This window comes from Ictidomys tridecemlineatus, chromosome 5, assembly GCF_052094955.1.
Source record: "Ictidomys tridecemlineatus isolate mIctTri1 chromosome 5, mIctTri1.hap1, whole genome shotgun sequence".
NCBI lineage: Eukaryota > Metazoa > Chordata > Mammalia > Rodentia > Sciuridae > Ictidomys > Ictidomys tridecemlineatus.
Window position 1 is genome coordinate 61677905 of NC_135481.1, and position 26845 is coordinate 61704749.

Below are 26845 nucleotides of genomic sequence, written 5' to 3' on the forward strand. Positions count from 1 at the left end.
GTAGTTATTGAGCATTTTTTAAACTTTGCAATTACAGCAATTTTTAAATTACTTGTATTTCTAAATCACCAAAGTAAAATTCTAAAAATAAAAAAGTTGACATTTATTAAATTAATATGCTGATTGAGAAACTTTAGGCAAGCAGGAGACTTCATATTTTTTCCTTAAACTGATAATGAATTCATATAAAGCACTGCATTTAAAAAAAATAGTTGTAGTTGGACACAATACCTTTATTTTATTTAATTATTTTTATGGGATGCTGAGGATCGAACCCAGCCCCTTGCATGTGCTAGGCGAGTGGTCCACTGCTGAGCCACAACCCCAGCCCAAGCACTGCATTTTTTTAGAAATAAGATTGCATTCCCTTCAGATAATTTTTACCAACACTATTATGCCTTAAAGATAAAATGATTGCCTTTCTGTAATTTTGAAAATACACTTTTAATGCTGAATTAGTATACTAGTACAGGAAAAGAAAATAATTTGAATACTGTTTTTTAAAAGGAGTAAAGAAAGTCAAATTAATCTGTCCAATAAAAAGTCTTATAAGACTGCTTAGTTGAAAGTAGGTACTCTTATCAGTGCTTTGATACCAGTAACAGATAATAGCCTCTGTCTTCGTGGAGTTTGTATTTTATTCAAATGTATGTTAAAATATACTTGTAGAGAAACAACAAATTATAATTTCAAAATAATTTAACACTTATTGAAATCACAGCAAGAAGAAACAAAAATGTATAGTAGGAGAACCTCATTTAGGTAAAGTGATCAAAGAAGGGCTCTCTAGCAGCATTCTACTAGGATTGTGAAGGATACATGAAAACCAAACATGAGCATTTGTGCTGGGTAGAAGTTTTAAGAAATATTTTTAGCAATAATGACCACTATGAAGGCACTGTAACCAATCAAGAATTCTCGGGGTAAAACTTCATTAGTACATGAATAGTTTTAATTCAGTGACTTTAGTAATCTAATTCCACATATCAGGTATTTTTTAAGTGACGCTTTTTTTTTCTTTTCTCCACTGAGTCATATTTTAAGACCATAAATCTTTTAGTATTTATCTCTGTTCTAGGTAAAAGAGAAGCAGCAATTTCTCAGGGTTAAAGAAAAGGGGAAGTGCATTTTGATTCTGAATGTATTTAATCTAAGGTATGTGTAAAATATCCATGTAATGATATTCAAGACAAAATTGGAAATACAATTCAAGCTTTTTCTTCATCTTTATTATAATACTTATAATTTAATAACCTATCAATATTGGCCAAACCCCACAGAAATCCCCTTTCTATGTTTCAGATTAAGCATTCACAGTCTGTCATATACAGAAATATATGTGCAAATGAATTTTCTTTACCTCAAAAATACTAGAAGGTCTTAAATGATCAGCATTAAAAAGCATTTGATTTGATAATGAAAGGTCTGGATTCAAAGGCTTGTTTCTCTACTTAATAACCACACTACATTAGGAAAGGTGCTTAACATTTCTGAGCTTTCTATCTATTATGAGATCCGCAATCTCTGTTTACCCAGTAGATTGATTAATTTATTAAATAGTATTTGCAAAGTAGTCTCCTACCTTTACAAACAGATGAAACAGACAAACACAAATTATAATGAAATATAATTAAATGTTACAATTTATCATAAGCAGTACAGAATATTATGGGAATAAAATTCAGAAGCTTTTAACTACGTCTGTACAAACTCAAAATAGAGCTCTGGGGATATAGCTAGTGATAGTATGCCTGCCTAGCATACACAGGACTCTAGACTCAATCTTCAGCAGCACACACACAAAAAGGAAATCAAAATGGCTAAATATCCAAGTAATGATTCAAAATTACCAATTCCTATCTTTCCCTCTATTGCTTTTATCACTGAGTTGTAGTTAAACTGAAATACTTCATATTCATTTGCATGTGTATACCTATTTCTCTGGGTCAACTATAATATTAAACATTAATTTTAGATTAACATTTTATATGCATACTGCAATATAGATTGTTTTTGATCCTTTAAGTTTCTTTTACTATAAGAGCAAGATCTCTCTATAAAATATGCTGTTTTGATTTTTTTCTTCTAGTAAACTTATCAAAGTCTAATATATTTTCTATTCTAAAGGATTATTCATAGAATGGTATTTTCTCCAACAAATAAAATAAAATCTGACTGAATGATGAATGATTTTCACTCCTCTTGCTTTATGACAGTGAATCTTCTAACTACAAACTGGGGATTTTAGTCTTTCATTGCCTAAGCAAAAGAAGTGAAATGTATGTAGATTCTATTTAAACAAGTTTAAGCAGTATCTAGAGCACTCAGGTTCTAAAATAATGATAGTCTTCAAAAAAAGATATGATGAAAGAATAATTCTCTAACAGGTATCTTCTCTTTTAAAATAAGTATAATTCACAAATTAAGTGACTGCTGATTTTCAATTATGAAGGGCAATAGCATCTCTATTTAGAAATTAAATTAGAAAGCTTAAGGTCAAAAATAATAAAAGAGAAACTATAAAATTTCAATCATTTTACTATTCTCTTTAGATTTTATTAAACTTGAGAATTTATTAAAGGTTAATTTTATTCTTTTATTCCCTAAACAACTGAAATTTAAGTAAATGTAGTTTATAATCACATATTCTCTTATACCTTAAAAGTGGGAAAAGAATTTTGTGCCCAGACTAACTAGCAAGTTGATATTTTCCTCTGAGAAAAAAATATAAATTGTATTAATATATTCTTGAACTAAAATTCATATGGTGACTTTAAAGTATGTTTCTGAAATATCTTTGTATGAAGGGCATGTTCCTTAGTACACCATTGTCTAACTGCATATGCAAACAGAATGCAGTGTTACAACTTTTTTGCATGTTATTATTGTTCTTTGAGAAAAAAAAATAGATTACACTGGATGAACTACTTTCTTAAATTTGAGGGTTTTAATGTATGAATCTGAAGGGCAATGTGATTTTCTTTACTCATAAAAATACATTATTTATCCAATATCAACATAATCTTCCCTGGTATTTTCTCCTAGTAATATTGCTTTTTAAAAACTCTTCTTTATTGTCACTGTTTTCCATTGAATGAAAATGATTATGTCATATGGCTAGTGCATTGACTAACTGAGATTTCCAAGTCTCTGGATAATTTCATTTAGTTTCTAAAATTCTAGCCTAAATCAAGATCCTACTTGTGCCCCAAAATTATTTTCTACCATTTTTAAGAGCCTAAACAAAATGAGAAGACTAAACATCAGCCTTCTTTGTTTTTATCTTAAATTCTTTCAGCATTGACCATACTAGTGTCTGTTCAGCTGTTAATAACATAGAAATATATGGGTTCTATACATAGAATCAACAAAAAGATCAGAAACCATTGAATTAGTGAAAAAAATAAATAAAAATACTCTTGATTTTAAAAAAACTAATAAGTTATCTTTTGTGCAAATATGCTCAAATACATTGATCTGTCTTACACTTTGAATGGATATTTTACCCAGGCATAATTTTCTAACATGTCTGTCATTTTAAAAGTATAATTTCTTCCAAGTGTTGATGTATTTTATTTTACTATATCAAGAAAACATCTTTGTTAATATAACCACCCAGCTTATCTAAAAACTTTCAAAGTATTAGAATGCTTAAAGTAACAGATACACATTTTCAATGACTTATTTTTTCTTAGGAGCTAGACGTTTATCTTTGGCAAAAAAAAAAAAAATACTGTCAGTATTTCTTGGATTGACAGTTTCACTTTGTTCATTTTAAAGAAAATGTGTACCAGACACCTAAATCTTAATAATCATGATTGAAATGGTTATTTTTTTTAATTCTTTCAAGTAAAAAATGGTGTTTATATAAAAACTGGCTAGTTCAGCTTATAACTTAAAGAGTTGCATAAAGTGCTTTTTCTTGAGACAACCAGCATCCTTTGGTATGCAGTAGAAGTATTTAATTCATACTTACTAGTTTGTAACACTCAACAATCAAGTTGCATTAATATAATTAGGTTAATATTTACTGTTTCATTCAGGACAATGTTAAATGAAACTAGATTTTTTTAAACAAATTCTTAGTACACAACAGTGAATAACACAATGACTATTCATACTATTAGATCCACTTCCTTGATTTGAACTAAACTGCCAATCCACCATTGGTTTTATACTATCAATGCAAATATCAACATAGCAAAAAAGGCAAATAATGTCTTATTACTATTAGCAAAATAACTTTGATTTTGTGAATCACTGAAAGGTTCTCAGAAACCCTAATGGGTTCATAAACCACACTTAGCTAGCAGTGATGTAAAGAAATGAACAAACTGGCATATGTTTCTTGAAAATCTTGTGAGTCAAAATGATGTATGTTGAATCTTTTTTTGTATATTTTCCATAAAGACAATGTTACTGTTGTATTTTCAGTCCAAAAGATCTGATCCTTTATGTAAATGATTATCAGTATTATGCTTCAGTATTATAAATAGTTTACTTGGGCTCTGTAATCCAGTCTGATTCTTGGGCAGGCAACAGTTACTCTGATTCAAAATGAGAAAAAACTTCATGACATTTCTAGCTGGCCCTACTCACTTTCTGTGTGATTCTACTTTCTACATTTGAGTACAACTAATTTTCCACAGGAAACACACAAAGTCCTTTCTTAAATAATAATCTTTTTGTTCACAGATAGTTTTTGTTGAGGATATAGTAAGGAGGGCTCATTTTTAAAATTAGTTTGAAGCATTTAAAATTGGGGAAATTTCAGGGCTGGTGTAGCTCAGTGGTAGAGTAGTTGTCTAACATGAACAAGGCCCCGGGTTCAATCCCCAGCAAAAGAGTATGGGTGGTGGGAGGTAACAGAGAGAGAAGACAAAGAAAGAAAAGAAAGAAGGAATAAATTTCAAGTAAAAGTGACACCTTTTTTTTTTTCAGAAGCTCCTTAAAACTCAGATCAACTTTGCTGGACTAGCACTGACATAAACCCACACTTAGTTGGCATTCTTTAGATCCTTTAGATTATTTACTCATTTATGTTCAATGCCTGATCCCACAGACATTTGAGTAACCCACTTCTGCTCTAATTCATTATTGTCTAGTGTATCCTCCTTTATAACAACCTGCTTGTTTTATATTTGTTCTGATATGAGAGTGAAACATAATATTGAAACTTCAAATAAAAGAATTTCTTTTACTTTTTAATGAGTAAAAGACATAGCCCGTATTGTAGAACATTTCATTTTGATAAAACTGAAATTAGATAATATTATATTTTGCTATTAACTTTGAGTTTTTCATTTATTTTCATTTTTCTATAACATTCTGCTATATATTTAGGATTTTACATGGATTTGTGTCTTTATTTGTCTAAGATTCCCCTATGCTTTTATAATGATACTTAAAATGGAATGCACTCATCCCTTTATAATTATTAACTATTTATAGAATTTTGTCCATCATTGAAGCTAGGTATAACTTAACTATGAAATGTATAATTACCACTCTGAAATTTGAATTTTTAAATGAGATTTGAAACCTCTTAAGATAAAACAAACCAGAAATTATTAAGCATATAAGTAACAATTTTATAGCTAGGACAAACTATAAATTGTATGGTTTTTTTAATTTTAAAATAAAATGCAAAAGTAATTTATATGCTCACTTTGAAAAATTTAGAAAATTAGTATTAAAAAGTGTATCAAAAAATGCCTTTCATTATAAAAAAACACTATTAAATTTTTGCTAAATATCAATCTTTTTTTCCTATGCATTCAAATATTTTGTCATAATGGAAAGGCAGTAATTAAGAGTTCAAGTTCTAGAGTCCAGTGGGCCTGGTGATGAATCACAATTTTATTAGATATGTGACTTTCAGAAAGTTATTCCACCTCTATAACCTAAATTATCTCACCCATAATATGAAAAATAATAATACTGATTGCCACAGCCCAGTATAGCATTGCACACCTATAATCCCAGTAACTCAGGAGGCTCAGGCAGGAGGATTGCAAGTTCAAAGCCAGCCTCAGTAACTTAACAAGGATCTAAGCAATTTAGCAAGACCCATCTCAAAATAAAAAAAATAAAAAGGATTTGGGATGTGACTCAGTGGTTAATCACCCCTGGGTTCCATCTTCAGTGCCAAAAAAATAATGATAATAATAGTGTTTGCCTCATAGTATTATTTTAAGAAATAAATTTTAAAATGCAGATAAATCACTTAGCATAGTGTTTTAAATAAAATACTCAATGAATATTAGCTATTGTCTTTAAACTGTAACTTATCTTGTTCATTTAATAATATAAACATCTTTTTATGTCATGAACATCTTTATATACTTCAAATTTTCTTATAAACCTTTGCTCATTGAAACACACCTGTATAATCCCAGCTACTCAGGAAACTGAGGCAGGAGGATAACAAGTTTAGTGTCAACCTGGACAATTTAGCAAGATCCTGTCTCAAAATTTAAAAAAAAATAAATAAAAAAGGCTGGATTTATAGTTTAGTATCTTGATATTAGAGATATAGAAACTGAGCTCAACTAACTCTTATAAAGACATAAAAATTTTAGACTAGGACTTGTGCTCATTATTTAGTGCCCCATAGTGTAATTATTTTAAACTAGTAGAGCATAATAAATAAACAATATTTTACAAAATAATAAATAAATAATATTTTACAAAATTATTTTGATTTTTAATTTTAACTAATAAATGTGCATAAATTTTTCATTAGATCTTAATTTAGATATTTTGTTCTTTTCTATTTTCCTTTTTTAAAAACAATACTACTGGCATTCCTTTGGAAGTTAAATATTTTGGAGTAGTGTCCTAATTAAACTGAGCAACTTGTGTTAACTCTACCTTTATTGAGAGTATATGCAGAACTTCTAGGGTCATATAACTTACATGGATATCAATATAAATTATTTTTGCTTCTTTATGAATTCAACTTAATATTATATTGGAAGAAGCTGTTTCTAGCATTTGCATTTACATGATTTACTGGCAACCCCTTAAAAATTGTGGACCCAAAATTGTTTGAAAAGCTAACAACATTGAGTGTGTAATATTATTGCACTACGAGACACTAAATAATGAGCATAAGTTCTAGCCTAAAATTTGTAGGTCTTTATGAGAGCTAGTAGAGCTCAGTTTCTATATCTGTAACATCAAGATACTAAATGAAATAGGCTTTAAAGCCTGTCACAGGCCTGTAATCTTATTCTTTTGGCATAGTTCTTCCAACTGAATAAATATTCTTTTTAGCCCTTCTTCCTGATATTTTATTAATCTCCAAGTAATATAGAAAAAATAAATTTATTTTAGCTTTACCTTCTATGTTAGTACATAAAGTTTGAGATTATCTATTAAATACATACTAATTTCCTTAAAATCTTTCTTATTTAAATCAGACTCGTCTCTGTTGAATGGATGTTGACTTCTCTTGGTATACCCTAGATTTTTGTTCAAGTTATAGGAAGCGAACTGTAGAAGTACAAGAAATAATGAAATTTAAAATTCTAGTTTTCAACTGCGTGTGATATAACATGCCTGTAATCCTAACTACAGGCAAAACAAACAAATTTGAGTTCAGCCTAAACAATTTAGCAGGAACCTGACTCAAAATAAAATTTTAAAAGATCTGAAGATATATATCAGTGGCAGATATATATGTTATTCATGTTTACCTAGCATGCATGAGCCCCTGGATTTAGTCCCAATAGTACCAAATAAACAAAAAACTAGCTTTCAGCTTTGGTTGCTATAAAAAAATTAATACTTTGGTAATACTTTCTGCAAATGCAGAAATAAAATTACCTGTGACATCATTTCAGCAACAAAATTGATTAGATATAGTCATGATTTAAATCTGTATAATTAACTATCCATGTCCCATTGATGACTTTATTAGAGAGTATATCTCAAAAATAATCTATAGATCTTCATATATTTAAATTACACATATTTTAAAGATTAGCCAGACATTTTCTAGCCCAAAATGTTAGGATTATCAGGTTTCCTTATTCATTGTATTTTTTATTAAGGATAAACATATTAATTTGGAGGTTGACTCTGAATATTTTGTATTATACATTATATGTCAAATACTGTACTGTGTTGGGGATATAGCAATGAATAGGTTTATTTATTAACTCTAACCTCAAGGAGCTATAGTGGCATTGATACAAAAATAAAATATTTATAACAAATATGTCAGACAAAAAATTGATAGACTCAAAGAGTTTTTCTAATCCTGTAGAAAAAAATAATAGAATGATTAAAGGACAGGAAGAGGCATGCAAATCCCCTGTAGCCCCGTATAAAAATAGATAAAGAAACATATGAAAAAAGTGCCCTAATTAGAAATTTCTGAAAACTTAAAACAACACAATTGTTGCAAATTGATAATTGTCTTTAAATTATAATTGTCAGTGCTATAGTGAGCAGCAACATGAGTATTCCTATTCACACAAGTAAGAAAATAAATTTATATAGCCTTTTAAACAACGAGCATACATTGGCTTAAAATGTATTTATTTGTACTGCATACACACTCACAAAGAAGGTTAGAAGTCTTGTTTTAATATACTGCATTGTTTGTAGAAATTTATGCAAAAATTTCAGAGGTCATCAAAGACTATGTACAAGATTATTTCCCACATCATTATTAATATTCATAAAAACGAGAAATAGCCTTAATGTGTATGGGTTAAATAACTTGTAGATGCACTTCTGATATTCTGTAATCTTAAAAAAAGGTTATAGAATTTTTTTTCTGACTCATATACAAATAAACAATAAATTTTTAAAGAATATATAACATAATATACTCTTTACAAGTTATATATTTTAAGATGCCTAATAATTCATACCATAAAAGATAGGCTTTATATTTTTAAGCAGATAAAAATTTGTCTAAAAATACATGATTTAATTGATTCTGACTAACTTATAGGAAATAACTTGTTTAAAAGACTGATTTTATATAGACTATATTTTCTTGGAATCAAAGCTATTATAGAATTGAAGAATCACAATTATAAAATTATATAAAGTAAAATTTAATGACTACAAATGTTAATAAACAATGAGAAGTGAAAACGTTTTCAAAAGACAATTTCCTAAGGATAAAAATATATGGGAATAGGAAGGGTATAGAGAATCTGTAACTTGTAGTAAGAATCTAATTTTTTACTTCTCATTTTCTCCTTATTCTTTATAATGTTCCTTTTTTATGTTTTTATTTGCTTAGTTTTATAATCTTATTGTCTTTCCTCCAGAAACACTAGAGTAATTATTTTTCCTTGATACACTTGTCCTCGTTTTCTTTAACTTTTACTTATTTATTCACTATTTTTTACTTTGTTTTAATAAATCACAAATGAAACAGTTGTTTTACATCAGTTTTTTTAAAGAGCTGAATAATATAAAATGAATATTGTAGTAAAGTGTAATATTAGCCAAAGCCCTAAAGTATACTTCTTTATTTATAGGAATTTGTTTAATGCTGAACCTACTTCACCCCTAGTATTGGGGATCAAACCCAGGACCTCAAATATATTTGGCAAGTGCTCTACCACTGACCTACAGCCCCAGCCCTAACTGTTGTTCTCCTAAGCAAAACTTTTTTTAAAAAATCTACTCCTTCAAATTATAGCTACCAGAAAAAATCTATAGCTATATCGGTGTATACTCAGTGATATTAGTTGGAAGATAAGCAATTTTTAAGGAAAAAAATTTATATAACATTGATACCTATAATATTTTTAAAGCAGTGTATAATATCATATGGTTAAAATTTTGTCTCTCAAGGTAGATCTAAAAGTAAATTAGATACTTCTAAAAATAAGATGATCCAGTGTTTAGGGCAAACAAGAAGAAATGTTTTATCTATGCAATCTTAATCTAAATAAATATAAAATATTATCGTGGGGAGAAAGGAGACCTACATTATTCTCCTTTCCATAGGCAAGAGCCTAAATTTAGAGGAAAGACCTGAAAGTGGAGAATTTAATAGCAGCTATGCTTTTCTTTTTAATTGATATGTTCAGAAACCCAGTGAACTGCTCTAGACATCAATTTCCTCATTAGTAAAACAAAGTATATAACCTTTTCTAAAATATTGTCATCAAACATCTTATAACTGAAGCAAACTGTAAATGTCTATGCCCAGTTATATAGGAGCCACCTTAACATAACTGCATAAGCTTAAATTTTTTTTAATTTCATATTTTATTTTTAAAAAATAGGCTTTCTACTCCAAAGTGTATGCTAATTTTAATGAAAAATATAGCACTTAAATTTTTTATTATTTACACAGAAGTCAGGGTGGCGTTAGTTTTCTATCTTAGTAACAACAGAAATTGTTTTGCAGTAAGCTCAGTTTTAGAAAAGTGGACTAAATGAAAATTAATGGACATCATTTTAGATTAGGATCCAAGCAATTTCTTGTGTTTCATGGTATTTCTAGAATTCATATTCTTAGAGAAAAGGTAAACACAAATGGCAGAATTATTTCACTAGGCTTCATCCTGTTAATGATCCCTGAATATAGCTGCATCGGTAATTAATCCATAAAGAAAGAGTTCCCAAATATTGCAAAAGAAATGGTACAGTGTAGTACAGTATTTTCAGAATATTTCTAATGGACATTTTGTTTAAAATATTCTAACTAAGAGACTGAATAGATGATTGAAATGTTTTTGATCTCTTGGTTATTTGCTTGTAAGATTTCTTCAGTGTAGTAAAATGATTTCCATGATGTAAATATTGTAATAATCTCAACAGACTTGGTAATCCTCACAATTCTTAACATCAAATTCTCAAACTTGCTTCATATTGTAATGATCCTATGTGTAATACAGGTTGACTACCAATAAAAATTCAGAAGGGTTAGATATGTGACTCAGTGGTTAAACACCCCTGGGTTCAATCATCCCCTGTACAATAAAAACAAAACAAAACACCCCTAATCAGAAAATCTGAAATTCAAAATGTTCCAAAATCTTAAACATTTTGAGTGTCCTGTTAGTTTCAGATTTCGGAGTAATTTGGATTTCAGGATTAGGGATGTTCAACCAGTAAAATCTATGCAAATATTCAAAAATCCAAAACATTCTATTAAGTAGAATGACTTCTACTTCCAAACATTTTGGATAAGGGATATTCAGGCTATGCAAACTATTTATCTAATGACAGAGAATGTTTGGCTTTATAGAACAGTATTCAAAAAGAAGCTAACAAGGTGAGGCTTGTACATTATAATAAAGTAAATGAATTCATCTTATCCAAATGCTACTCTTATTTTTTAATTATTGTCTGAAAAATTATCAGACATTTGAATTATACTATTCCATTATAATTAACCATTAAAAGTTGACTAGAATAAATGAAGATATTACATTTTAAACCTGTTAATTTCACTTTTTCCCATTACTCAAATTTGAGTTTATATTGACAAACCTTTCTCCAATTCTTTCTGAAAATTTTCAGTATTAGGTATTTTTATCTGTTTCAGGAGCCACCAAAACAAAGCAAAACAAAACAAAAAAAAAACATGAAATTTGATTTGCCACCACTTCTGGCTTTAAAAACCACATTGGTTTTCTAGTCTTTCTTTTGTAATAGTTTCATAGGCAGACTTGTGGTCAAAAGGTGATGTCAAGCATTAATAAATTGTTCCCAGAGTCTTTATATCGGTTTTATGATCTATTTTTCACATTCAGAGTTCAGGAGTAACTGTCTTTTTTTCTCTTATAATTTATTCTTTAAATTTCTGTGCTTTTGCGTACATTTGGAACTGAAATGAAACAGGGAATTTTTCTTTTATATATAAATATATTAGCAGATAAAATTTGTTACATAGATGGAGAAATAGATAGACATGCAAATTTACATCTTTTTATAAATATCAATTTTTTTCTAGCCCCATTTATTTCTAGACCTATTAGGGAATACAAGTTCAAACTAGAAATCAGCAATGGTGGGTATTGTTCCTAGACTTGTAATTAGCCTCCCCTGTAACCTTGAAGAAGACAACTCATGTTGCTGAATTAATACAATTTTAAGCCTTTTAGAAATAAAGAACAGTGTAGAAAATAGTGTGCACTTGTTATTGTATAATAATTCAAAAATCTTCACAGTTTCTAAAAACCTTTAGAAAGGCATTAGATTCTATTTTTATAGGAAACTATCAAGACTATATTTCAAATATTGTGAGTCTCCATTTAAGATGAGAGACAGCTTTCCAAATGAAGGTGCTCTCTGAGATTAAAAGGAAATAGCACAAGAAAGTGAGTAAAAATTATGAACTCACTGTGAATTAACTCTCCCTTGAGAGGTCATCAAGTGTTGATGATCTAATTCATCTGCATTTTTTCTAAATTTGGCAATTCTGTTTGACTAAGAAGAGTGAGAATTGATGATTATCTTTTAGTCAAAACATTTATTTAATGATGAAACATTAACACAAACTATTTATATCACGTAAAACCAAAAATTGATGTAATTCTAATGTACAAAGATGCTTTTTTTCAAAACAAAAATTCAGTTTTCTCATCAATCTCCTTGTGCTATCAGAGACATTCCTAAAAGGAATGAGACAATCTATATCCTGCTTCCAAGAAATAAACTTTTGTAGTTATAGCTAGTTTTCTTATTTTAAGAGAACACTTATGTTTTTAGTATACCATAGATGATTTCTGGTATTATTTATTTTTTGAGATTTTTAAAGCTAGGGACTTGGCATCACACTGATACTTCTTTTACTATCTGCTGATAAATGAGGAACAACATGTCTAACTTCACCCATGCTAGTCTGAATTGAGACCTTATTCTTCAGTTGCAGGAATTTATATTACAAAATCATTGGTTTCTTGCCTTGCATGTATCAAAGGTTCAATCCCTAGCACCACAGAAAATGAAGGAGAATAGGAAAAAAAAACACTTGATCTGAAACTTTCACACTTATACACACCCTTTTTATTTTTTACTTTTTATTCTTTGGCTTGTTTCCCTCTTTCACCAAAACATTAGTTCTTATAGAGCTCTCTATATAAAACACCTCATCTAGAAAGATACTTTGTATTGAGAATCTTCCTTTATTCCTTGTATAATGGTATGGAATAAATTTTTTAAAATAGCAATTTTACTTTTCATTTTCACTATCTTACATGAGGAAAATTCAGCTGGAATAAAAGAAAGCTTTGAAGGAGTGAATCTTTCTAACATTGGTCTGGCATTAAAATTTTCTGGTTGGGCAGCACAATTGTTTAATTGGGAATCTCAGTGACAGCTGAACAACCTCAATGCTTGGATCAGCAAGCAGAGGAGCTTCACTCTGTCGTCTATCAAGAATGATGCTTGTCAGGACTGATCCTTTTACTTAGAGAACACTCATGTTTCTAGTCATACCATTGAGGTTTTCTGCTATTACAATGGAATAGACACTTCAAGACTGAAAAAGAATAAGTGCATAGGTATATTTGTAATTCTTTGTTTTTTGTAAGCCAAATGCAAATGTAACACTACTGCAGATACTGCTTCATCAGAAGTCCCCAAGATAACCAAAAGTAAGTGCCAATTTCCTCATCTCAGGAATAGTGCCATAACAAAGATTTAATTCTAGTGGTCAGCCTATTTACAAAGCATGTCATACAGCCTTCTGGGTTAATTAACTCCTTGGCCTCCTAATACGTACCTAAAAAAGTCAATTAATGTTTTTGCATGTATTACTTAATAATGTGTAGAAAAATTTTTAAGTTCACTTTTTCTTTATTCTGTCTTTTTTACCCATCTTCCCTCATTGTAGCAAATTAGACGGCCGGATGAAAGCAAAGGAGTTGCTAGTAGAGTTGGATCCCTCAAAGTAAATATGTTTCTAACATTTTTTGGCAAGATTTCGTCTATAGCCTACACTTCTTCCTTTTTGGAGGGTGGTGGGAGGAAGGGGGCTTTTTCCATTTTTCACCATCCCATTTTTTTTATTTTAATTATTTTTATTGGCTGTTGGGTCATATTATTTTTTTTTGTTTCAGCTACACATAGAGCAACCAGCTGAAGGCAAGATGCCAAATAACTAGCTTTGAATGGCACCACAAACAAGAGAAAGGGCAACTGCCTCCTTACAGGTGCCTATAATTTGGGGTTCTAGAGTAAACCGTTCCTCTGACTGATGTCACTGATTGTGTGTTAATATCCTCTTACACAGAGAACTAATATATTTTTAGAATGTTATTTCCCCTTCAACATTTTTGTTTAAAAAAAATTAAATGTTATGTTAATGTCATTATCAGCTATAGTTCAGTCCAGAAAAAAATCGTTGTGAGTTAATAATTGTATTGAATACATATAATCTTAGGAACTAGAAAAGAACTTTATAAGATGCTAGTAAGTGGGCCCACATATAGCTAAGTGTTTAAACACTCTAAATCCCCTTTGTTTTTCTTTAAGTTTAAAAAAATTGATGTAACTATGCCATTATCTCAGGTTTATCTAAACATTTACCCATTCATGTATACAATATGCAACTTGTAGATTTCTGATTTATCTATTTGCTAATAGCTAAATACCACTTGGTCAATATATCTTGGTCACTCAGTACTCTTAACATTTAATCATAATGAAAGGGTAAGCAAGTTCTCACCCTTAAGAAACAGACATAGTCATTGTTCACTTAATGCTGCCACCATAGTGCAAGTTAGAAAATTGCTGAACTCTAAAAACATGCAGAATAATCACCCACAAAGTTAAGCACTTTTTTATAACTCAATCCCATTTGCTTTACAGTAATAGTAACTGTTACTCAAAATACCAAATAATTCAGTGCACTGAAGTGTCTTAAAATTCAGTAACTGCCTTGAGACTTAATATTGAGTCATTTCAAAATTTTACACACCTCTAATTTATTTCCATTTAGCAATTTATGAAACACAACTTCTGCACTCTTTTCTCTTGTTGCCTCTTCTGCCTTCTTAGTTTTACTTTTTGTTGTTGTTTATTTATTTATTTGTGTGTGCACACACCAGTGCACATGGATGAAGGTGTGTTTGTATGTTTGTGTTCTTTATTCCTGAAAAGCCATCCTCTCTGTTCTCTAACACTGCTTTATAGTGGGTAACTATTATATTAAAATGTTATTTCACTAAGGATAATCAGAGGGGTGGGAAGTGTTGATTGTATGCTTATTTCAAAAACAAGGCAACTTAAGATTATTCATTCAGGAAAATGTGATGATATATCAGTAGCATTCCTCACTGTCTGCTTGTGAGGTATCATATCTTACCTTGTCTTTAAGAGAAGATAATTCCATTATTGTTTAGAATATGGATTATGACAGATTCAAGTGAGAGGGTACAGTACAACATTTTTAAAAATTATGGTAGTTAACTAAGGAAAAAATGGCATCCATAACTGTAGCATCTTTTGCTTTAAACTGGATAATATGTGAAATTGTGTGTGTGTGTGTGTGTGTGTGTGTGTGTGTGTGTGTGTGTGTGAGATTATCTCAAGTTCACCTTTTGGGTATATAGAACATCAGGTTATATATGTGTGTTTATTACTTTTAAGTGTATATACAGTATAATTATGTATATACACATATATGCTTAAGAACAAATTGGCATATTTACAGTTTCATCAGTTATTTCAATATGGATGCAGCCTTAAATTTTAAAAAGTATGTTTGAGAAACAAAGGCAAATTTCATATTCTTTAAATAATTTTACTCAATATTTCTGCCAAATAGAAAAATTTAATCTCTTGGGAATTATAAGGATAGTCATAGTATTTGTTTACATTAATGCTGGAGAGAAAAGATACTCTAATTTAAAAAATAAAGTAAAATGTTGGCTTCTCAGTCTTGGGTTTGTTAAGCATGTATTTCTTATGTTATACAAAGATCTTTGATGCTTTGAAATGTTTACCAAAGGCAGTGAGAAATGTATAATGCTATGATCTTATTTTTAAAAGGAAAAAGAGGAAAACTGAAAAGAGAACAAGTTGCCTTTTCAATTCATTTTCTGATGTTTACATGTAGCTCCATCGAAAGCTGGAGGAGCTCAGAGATCACCTAGAAGGCAATGTGAAAGGATACTCTCTCAGAGTAAATGTACGATTTCACTTGATGATTTTTTTCCCCCCTTAAACTTCTGCTGACTGGTAATTCCAAATCTGACTGGTTTGTCCTCTCATCTCCATCTTTTTTACTTTCTGTCTCTTTCCCCCCTCTTTTTTTCTTTTCTAGCTACAGCATCATGCTCACATTGTAAAATAAAGATTATATTGGCAGGATAGAGGATGCTTAAGCCACACTAACATTGCAGTTGATTTGATAACATTTTGTCCCCAATGCAAAATAAAAATTTTCAAAATCATTGCTTCTTTTATAGTAGTACACTTTTCTGATATTATTTTCAGGGGACTTCTATTTGGAGCTTTTCCATTAACCATTTCTTTTGTCCCTTGTTTGATGTGTCAGCAACATTATAAAATTATGGACTGGACCCAAAGAGTAGAGCTTTGATTATTCAATTTCTCTTTTCAAGGAAAATGATCAATGTTAAAGTATCATAGGTAATCAGACAAGTAAGTAGGCACATATATTCTGAGTTAATAGACTATAATATAGACTCAGATTTTTTAAATAATTATGTCATTTTTTGTTTTAAAATAAGAAAATTAGCAGCAATTCTCTTAACCAGGAACACCTTCATGTAACATATTACAAATTCTTGAGCTAAAGGTTCATATACCAAAGACAACCTTTGGAGGAAAGCAATACCCACAGCCGCTCAATCCTGTACATATCATATAGACAGTACTAACACAGTATTTTTCATGACAGATAATTCAGGCTTTTAGAATGCTTGGTCTTCCTTTTAATGTATCTCTTGAATAAAAGTCAAGTTAAAATTTTCTAAAATAGTATATTATTTAAATACAGCAAAATAATTAAATTATTAAGCTAAATAACTTATGACTTAACCTTTTCATCCTGTTCCTGGGATTTCTAAAAAGTTCCTGTTAATCTAGCACCTTATATACTTCCCCAAAGATTAATACCATTCATGTACTTCATATTGCCATAGTAATTTTGTTATTTAAAAAATAGAATAAAAGTTAGGAAAATGATAATTCTCTGAGATCTCAGCCTCTTTTTAATTATATTCCATGTATAATTATGTATGTCTCCATATTACATTTCTGATTACTAAAGTCTATAGTGGTTTTTACTAATACCAGTCATTAATTCTGATAGCTAAACAGAAAAAGAAATTGTACATGTTCCATTTCTCTACTTTTTTTGAGCCAGTCCTTTTCTATGTATATTCTTAATAGAGTCTGAAAGACTGTCCAAAATCAGTTCCAAGAATCTGTTACATAGTTGTTAAAATTAAAGAGGTTATTATGAATTTTATGACTAAACATATCTGAATACTATCCTACAAACCTCTAAAATATTTCCAATATGTGTATTTTAGTGTCATGCTCTTCCCTAACCAGTCATAAGAACTGATATTTTTCTTTTAGTCAAATTAAGACTAGAAAGTCAGGACTTGCTAACGTCTACATGATAGGGAGTTGGTGTAAAATTAGGATTAAATTACAAGTTTATTTTCTGTTTTAAGCACTTGTACTGCTGTATAATAACTAGTCTCAACATCTTCATATTTTGTTCCATTTCAATCAGAAATACTTTGTTCTGATTACATTTTTATAGTAAAAGATTAAATATGGGATATATCATTCTAAGGGATCTGTTAACTACCAGATTTAGAAATTTCAACTAAGAAAACTTGCAAATCAAAGTCTCAGCTAAGTGTTCAGTTTCTTTTTAATTCTTATTACCCAAGTACACCTCAAGTATGCCATGTATATTAAAAATTGTTGCTTAAAAATAAAGTTATTCTCAGAATCATAGACCAAATTAAACAGATTTTGTTTCTAAAATGAAGTGACAAACAATGACCATTCCATTCTGTGGATATTTATTGCATGTGTTCACACAACAAGAATAAGGATTTGGATACCTTTCAATTCATTGAAACAATATGGAATAATTTCAGTAAAGTGAAAGTTTCAGAACCAGGTTGCCAATTAAACATTTTATTTAATAGTTGGAGAAGTGATACATCATTCAGAGCTGTGGGACAGGATTTAATTAATCATTGATGCATCAATTTATATGATGCATAGTGTGTGTATGTGTGTGTGTATATATATAAATACATAATTATATATAAAATATTAAGTGTATATATGTATATATATACATATATACATACACACAGACACATTTTTTTTCAAGAAAGAAAAGAGCCCTGCATTCTCTTGATGAATGATCCTTGTAATTTTTGGAATAATATTGTCTTATTTATTTCTCATATGAAAACATATTTTTCATTCTACATTGACTCTTCTGTAGCAAAAAGCAGGATGTATTAGACTCTTGGTTTCTGAATTAAGAATGAATCATCTTTTTCTTTATATTTACAGAGCAGGATATTTTGAACTCTTAAATGGGTTTTTTGTGATTTTAATAATAACTGTTATTATATAAGGCAAATACTGCTTATGTATTAAGTGCAAAAATTTCTATAAATCCTTAGATTGATCAATGTGTTGAGAGTAATGACTAAAGAATAAAACAACATAAGAAAAATCTTCCATTTAATCAAACATGAATCTTGTAGGGAAAACACAAATGTTAATGCATAGGATCAAAAACCAGTACAGACAGTGTTAAGATAGAAAAGCACAGAATAAGATACTACAAACTAATGCTTTGTTTAGATAATATAATGCAAGGTAAATTTACAAGGAAGTTATTTAGAACTTGGAAGTTGGGCTAAATACAATGATTTACATGACTGCAATTTTTTTAGGTTTCTTAAGATCAGCATTTTCACTTTAGCCTTAGTTCTAAATTACTTTCTTACAGTTTTAATGAATAGGTTATTATCTTTGGGGATATTTGCACTTTATATTCATTAAGTGAGTTCTATAACTCGGGTCAACAAATCATCCTGTAGGCCAAATCCCATTCTTTTGTAGGCCCATTAGTTAAGAATTATTTTTTTAAGAGAGAGAGAATATTTTAATATTTATTTTTCAGTTTTCGGCGGACATAACACCTTTGTTTGTATGTGGTGCTGAGGATCGAACCCGGGCCGCACGCATGCCAGGCGAGCGCGCTGCCGCTTGAGCCACATCCTCATCCCTAGTTAAGAATGATTTTTTGCATTTTTAAATGGTGGGGGTTGGAGGATCAAAAAAGAACATTTTATGACATGTAAAAATTATATGAAATTCAAATTTCAGTGTCCAAAATTAAAGTTTTAATGAAACACAGACATGCTTATTCATTTGCCTATTATCTACATCTTCATCTTTGTTTCATTTTATATTCAACTCAGTTGTAGCTTTTGGACTGCAACAGAGAGTTGAATAGTTAAAGAAGAAATTTCAACAATGCACAAGGCCTACAATATTTTCTTTCTGATCTTTTACCAAAAAAGTTTGCCAAGATTTGCTATAACTATGTAGTGTGTCAATATAAATTGACATAAACTGGGTGTGATGGCACATGCCTATAATCCCAGCTACTAAGGAGACAAAGGCAGGAGGATCATAAGTTTGAGGTCAACCTCAGCAACTTAGAGACCCTATCTCAAAATAAAATAAAAAGGCCTGGGGGTATGACTTAGTGATAGAGTGCCCTCGGATTCAAAGCCTAGTATCACCAAAAAAAAAAAAAAAAAAAAAGATTATAGTAGACACTGTAAAATATGTTCATTTTAGAACTTGAGGAAAGGAGAGCTGCTCATTTTTCTGGATATGGTTTTAAATTATTCTGCATGGATTCATGTTTAAAAGAGTTAGTCCCCTGAGATAGTTTACACACACACACACACATATATATATATATATATATATATTTTTTTTTTTTTACTTTTTTTTTCTCTATTCTCTCTTCACATACTACCTCTCCCATCCACCACACACTCACACATACACACAAAGTAAATCTATGGAATTACCATTACTGAGTCTTCAAATATGAAAGTATTTCTGGGCACATTGCTGGACATCTGTAATCCAAGCAACTCAGGAGACTGAAACAAGAGGACTGCAAATTTGAAGCCAGCCTGGGAAACTTTAACAAAAGACCCTGTCTCAAAATAAAAAGTAAAAAGTGAGGATATAGCTCAATAATAGAGCACCTCTAGGTTCAATCACCAGTACCAAAGAAAAAGAAAGAAAAGAAAAATATTATTATAAAGAGTATATATTATAGATTCTTCTCTTGATGAGAGAAAGGGTCCCTATAGGGACTTAGAATATAAAACTAAAATTCATTCCTCATATTCAAAACTTATTAAAAATGTGATGAGTACTTTTTATATACTTTTTCTGTATATATTGCATTTTTTAAAAAAAAGTTAATTCCCTGAAGCACATGATGGACTTTTGATTTATGCTAAATAGCCTACTGGACCTTACCTAAAATCTTATAAACTCTACAAAAAGTTTTATATAACTGAGAAAGATATCCTGACATGATGAAGTAATATAAAACATTTTAATATATACCATGTAAAATCTGAAAGTAATCTGTTTTGAATCAGCCAATTTTGAGCAGGGATGAATAGCTAGAACATTAGTTCTTAAAGAGTAAATAATCAATAGTCCTTAGATATCTAAACATCTATTTGTCTATAGAATCTATTTTCTTTAGGCAAATTTCAATGTCTTTCAGTTCTTATATGGAGAACATTGTTTGAGTTTCCTAAGTCTTCCCTGTTTGATATTTTGGCATTCATTTATATTTTAAAAATCTATTTATTTACTATAGTAATTAGGTAACATCCTGAGTATCTTGGTGGCTGTATCTTTTAAATATATAAGTAAATATATAATATATATATATATAAGTAAATATATAAGTATATGAGTATCTTTTAAATATATAAATATTAAGTATATAAATATCATAAATTATAATGCTGATGACAATAAATCAATTTTACTGTGAAAAGCAAATAAAATTCTCTTAAGCTTTTGGTTCTACTAAAAAATAAGAATAGTATATCTTATCCTGTTCTTCAAATCAAGTTCTCTTCTAATATTTATAAAATAACTATTTGAAATGGAATAATTTGAAATGGAAGTGATGCATCTATGAGGTACTTAATACTCAAAGCAGAATTGACCTTCTCAGAATTAACTTTAATTCAAAAATAAGGCACTAATATAGGATCTCCTTGACAAGTAACTTTCCCCAATAATAAAAGATAGAGAACTGAGAAAAAAAGAAAACAAGGTTCTCAAACTGTTTCAAACAGAACAGACATAGCATAGTTTTCTTAAGACTATTCTCCTATGAGAATGAGATATGTATGGTTGGAAAATGCTTAATTTCTTAAAATGTATAGAATTGAGCATATTTTAAGAGCTATCTCAAAGCAGTAAGTGGCCTTGATACTTATAAATCACAATATATCATTTTTTTCATTAGTAGGGATTGAACCCAGGGCCTCACACATGCTAGACAAAAGATTTACCACTGAAATGTTCCCCCAGCCATATCACAAATTTTTTGAAAGTAAGCTTTCAAAAGTTCTGAATATTAATTCATCAGTTTAGTTATTTTAAGGATAAATGAAACAAGAGTTAATATATTCATTCATTCATTCAGTAAACACTTACTGAGCACCTCTTACATTCTGCAGTGTTGTGCTAGAAATATAGTTTAAAAACAAAGCTGATAAGTTGTTTTTGATTCTTCCAATTTATCATCTTCTACAATTCCTTGTTCTAACTTTGTATCTTGAAATGTCATGCACAATTTGTAACTACAGAATACATACTTAACAATTTTAGCTCACATGGCATTGTAAAACTTCAAAGAGCTGGGTGTAGAGCTGGGGTTGTAGCTCAATGGTAGAGCATTTGCCTTGCATGTGTAAAGCATGGGGTTCAATTCTCAGCACCACCTAAAAATAAATTAATTAAATAAAGGTATTGTACCCATCTACAATTAAAATTACTAAAAAAAGAAAAAATAAGAGAGGCAGGTGTGGTAATCCATGCTGTAATCCCACCTACTTGAGAGGGAGGCTGACTCAGGAGGATCACAAATTAGAGGCCAGCCTTAGCAACTTAGTGAGGACTTGAGCCACCTTAGCAAACCCTGCCTCAGTTTTTTTTTATAAAAGGGTTGGGGATGTAGCTTAGTAATAAAGTACCTCTAAGTTCAACTTTAGTACCAAAACAAGAGAAAACAAAAAAAAAAAAAAACCTTTATGAAGGAAGAAGCCACATAACTCATGGCACTATGATAACCTAGAAAGTAAGAACAGGTCAGAAAATTACCAATTCTAATTAATAAAGCTTAGCTCAGCACAGTGATCCACTTATAGTCCCAACTACTCAGGAGGCTGAAGCTGGGAGAGCACTTGAGCCTGGGAGTTTTTAAGAGCAGCCGGGGCAACACAGCAGAACTCTGTTTAAAAAAAAAAAAGAAAGAAAGAAAGAAAGAGAGAGAGAGAGAGAGAGAGAGAGAGAGAGGAAAGAAAAGAAAGAAAGAAATCTGCCACATCATAAGGTTAAACATGATTTTTAAGTATAAAATAACTTTTTTAAAAATCAGTGACAAAATAACTATTCGAGAAAATCATTGAAACATCTTGATAAAAGAGATGTCTCAAATAGTTTTATGTTTTAAGCTTCTATACTTTATATGGTGTTGGTATTGACATATAGGAAAAGGAAGAGCAAGAAGGCGGGCATCTAGTAATACTGAAAATGTAATAGTAAGAACAGGAAATCATAAATCAAAATACCGAACTGGCTTTGGTGCTCGGTTTAGGGAATAATATGAAGTTGTACGGTTAAGGTGTAAATACCCTCACTTGCAGTTTCCAAATGTGAAGCCAATGAAGATCAGTGTGCTACCATAGGAAAATTTGTCCAATTTTATCTTTTTTCATGGGTTTTTTGTTTTTGTTTTTTTCTTTTTTCTTTTTCTTTTTTTTTAAATCACAAGGTTCTCCTTCAAGTAACTTGAGGCTTGAGATGTTTTCAAACTCAAGTGTCTGCTTGTAAGCCTGTTTTATTATCTGGCAAATATGTTTGTGATGGAGCCATCTGAGCCTCTGGACCCTTATTATTCTGTCATTTCCTCTTTAACAGTGTTTTCTTTTCCCCACTGCAAAACCAGGCTCGACTTCCCTCGTGCTCATCTACCTATAGTGTATCTGAGGTATATTTTGCACGTGTTTTCTTACATGGTCAACAACATGCTCGCCCTCACCATTTTTATTTTATTTTCCTTCTGCCTTAATTTATGTTGCCTTGCACTTTGCACTTGGCTGAAAGGGATGAGGGTACCAGGGGAAAAAATCACTTACTAGGGGGAAATTTCTATATTTTTATAATGCATTGTTGCTGGAATAACTTGGGGTATGGTGGGGCAGCCACTGTATCACATTAAAATGGATAAAGCCAGCTGTGTATGTAGCTCAGTGAAAGAGTGCTTGCCTAGCAAAAATGAAGTGCTGGATTCAATCCTTAATACCACCAGAAAAAGAAAAGAAGTCACATGAAATGGCTTAAGACCAAATAGCCAACTTGTTACCACCTTAATTCCCTAAAGATTTATAGAATTAAACTTTTGAGCCAGGTAATTTATCCAACTCATTAGCTGAAGACAAAGATCCACTTTGCATACCTATTTGTGTGTTTCTTTGGTAGCTGAGAATTTGCATTGAAGTAGTGATGATTCCATCCTATTAAACAAAGACATAGGAAAGCATCCAAAGTTAGTTATTCAATAAAAAAATCTGAAAAATAAGAAATATAATTTCTCTATTTTTTATGAAGTAAAGGATTCATTTCCTTTTTTAAAAAAAACTTACTATACTTACTATACTTAAATAGTTTCCTTGACACTTGTATATTCATAAGGTTCTTACTATCTAATAAAAGAGTTTATCAGTCATTAGAATCACATTCTTTTAACAAAATATACAACATGAAATTTGGCCTGTATTCTTTGCCATTGTAGAGATTTGATTTCTTATTCCTGTTGTGTTAAATTGTAGCATAAATGGGTTTTCTTGTATTTATAAAGCATATTTGTTAAAATTATGAACAAACTGAATATCCAATCCATGAAGTCTACTTTCAAAAGCAGAGGCATTGTTGGGTAACTGAGAGGAATCAAAATATGACTACTTAGTAAAAGGACTTTAACAATCTATGGATTTTAAGATCTCAGTTTTTGAGTTTACAACATGACATATTTACTTTAAACAGCAACTGGTAGCTATCATATTCAGGCCAGTATTGTTAACTTAAGTCTGATCACAAAAAGTTATCTCAGAATAATATTATGCAGAAAGAAAAAACAGAAACAACATTATAAGTATCAGCCGGGCACCATGGTGCATGCCTATAGTCCCAGTGACCTGGGATACAAGTTTGAGGGTAGCCTCAGCAACCTAGCAAGGCCCTAAGCAACTTAGTAAGATCCTGTCTCAAAATAAAAAATAAAAAGGGCTGAGGATGTAGCTCATTGATTAAGTACCCCTGGGTTCAATCACTGGTACCAAAATAAAATAAAATAGCAAGTAATATATGCAGAATCACAGGTAAAATATCATCTTTAGATTTCAAGTTTTAGGAAGAAGCTTTGAAAGAATAGCTTTACTAAATTCATAGTCTTACAAAGTTGAATTTATTGAGTTGCTAGAATTATGACCATCTTCTTTCATTTTACTTTGTAAATTATAACACATTTTTTTCTTCTAAAACTAGTTTTGTGAAAAGTTAATTTCTCTCTTTAAGATGAAAAGGGATTTATTCTTTTATTCACAAAGCATACTTTTAAAATAAAACAAATATAATAGATATACTTTTTAACTTACATGTTTAGATCTGGAATACAGTTCTAAAAGGATATAAAATATTTATAGAAAAGTTCAGGAAAATAATACAAATCTTTGAAAAGTTCTGGTTATAGGAGAATCCTTATACAAAAAACTATTAGAAAACAATGTAAATTTTTTTATTTTACTTTTTCCTTGTCATCTGGTATTTTAAACATCAAATAGTGCTTGAAATGTATAGGGAATACACTTAGCATGCATTTGATATAGTGCTACTGTTGTCATAATGAGATTTCATAAAAGGCTGAAGAATTATTTTAATAAAGATCCTTGAGCAATATAAAATGTTTTTATAAGTAAACTATAATCTCAATCGGTATGGAAAACTTAAACTTACAAAATAATCTTAAGAAGAATATGCACAATGGAACAAGTCTCCCCCCCACCAAAAAAAAATGATGGCATTATTAGACATGCATGTTATTTGCTAACATAAAGATGAAGAGTTAGTTTCTTCTTGAAACATACTGATGGAGAAACAAAGTACTAACAGGCAAATGAACTACTTGTGATATCAACAAAGACTTTTGAAAGAGAAGGTTGATATCATCTCATATTACATTTTTCATAGGTCTTTTCTTAATTCCCCAGGATTATGCTTCCCAGTGTAAAAAATATATAACGCATTTCTTTCTGCCACTTCATCCAGGCAATTCTCCATTTCCCATGAGAGTGTATAAGAAGTCTACCATTGGCATCATCTCCAATCACAGCCTACAGCATCCATCAGGGTATTACTTTCTCTCTGACAGTATGTGTGCAGGAGGGTTCTCAGGTTGGAATGTGGAAGTGGCTTTTGGGAGGCGGGATTATGTGTGCTGTGGCATTTGCTCCATGGCACTCAGCTCTTAAATAAACTCTGGCTTCATCTGGGTTTGTTTCTTCCATTGTGAGATCTGGGCTTTCTTTGTCATAAGTGTTTTTCTTTATTGTCATTTGTCCTAGGATTGATCTAGTCCAACCCAATATCACGTTTCTGTGGTCTTCGTAGGTGGTATTTAAGTTTGATTTATAAAAACCAATAAATCGATGAACTAATTATGGAACCTAATATTCATAGTAATCCTGTATACAGAAATAACTTATAATGGCTTTCTATATAATCTTAAATTTACAACAATATTTATTTCACAAAATTTTTTACTTAAAACTAAATTTGATAACTGAAATTTTAAGGAATATCCTCATTTCAGTTTCATAAAAGCCTCTTGATAGGCATGTTTTGTAAAGTGCAGTGTTTATTTTATAGCATCCCTGTGGAAGTAGGCAAACATGGCTTGGTATCTTTTTCTATCTTAATTCATCTTCACTTAATTCATCTTCACTTACCCCCACTACTGAAGAAAGTCTCCAACCCCTAATGTAGCACATTGGCTTTACGAATTGTACATCACTATCTTCTAAGCAATTGTTAGATGAACCTATCTATAATTGTACAAGAACAAGAAGATTTTTGACCTCAGTTGGCTGATACCACTGGGCAAATGTTACTCCACGTAGTTGATTGTCTCTTTTAAAAACCGTGCCCAGGGAGAGGAACCTCACTTTCCGTATTTCTAACCACTGTTCATTTTCCAATTTTCCAGCACTATTTCATTTTCTTAAATCCTTTGAAAGATTTCTTCAGAATTTCCTTTTAAAAAACAAAATAGAATAAGAACTATCTCCTAGTAGAAATAACATTCATGTGTGTGTATGTGTGTGTGTATTCTCCAATATATATGTGATATTATATATATAATATATATTATATTAAGTCTAACACAGTATCTAAACCAAAAAAATAAATAAATAAATGTTCAAGTTCCCATGCTTTTAGTCCAGATTGAACCATTTAAAACCTTACCTTAGATTTTTGAGTTACAAGGTTGATTTAGATAATT

General features: G+C 30.3%; 1 protein-coding gene across 28 annotated transcripts in view; it reads left to right on the forward strand.

Moving 5' to 3' along the window:
- The window catches only part of Gphn (gephyrin), a 595586-nt gene that overhangs the window by 367559 nt on the left and 201182 nt on the right, over window positions 1-26845 (forward strand). For 8 of the 28 annotated variants that reach the window (XM_040276071.2, XM_078050082.1, XM_040276074.2 and 5 more), the window contains 2 exons: window positions 13823-13879; window positions 16049-16120. The exons of 5 other annotated variants lie outside the window; for them this stretch is intronic. In XM_040276071.2, the coding sequence (XP_040132005.1) occupies window positions 13823-13879; window positions 16049-16120 (129 nt within the window). Of the gene's footprint in view, window positions 1-13822; window positions 13880-16048; window positions 16121-23233; window positions 23276-26845 lie in introns of all 28 variants that reach the window. 15 more of the 28 variants (XM_040276078.2, XM_040276082.2, XM_040276085.2 and 12 more) reach the window with 3 other exon arrangements.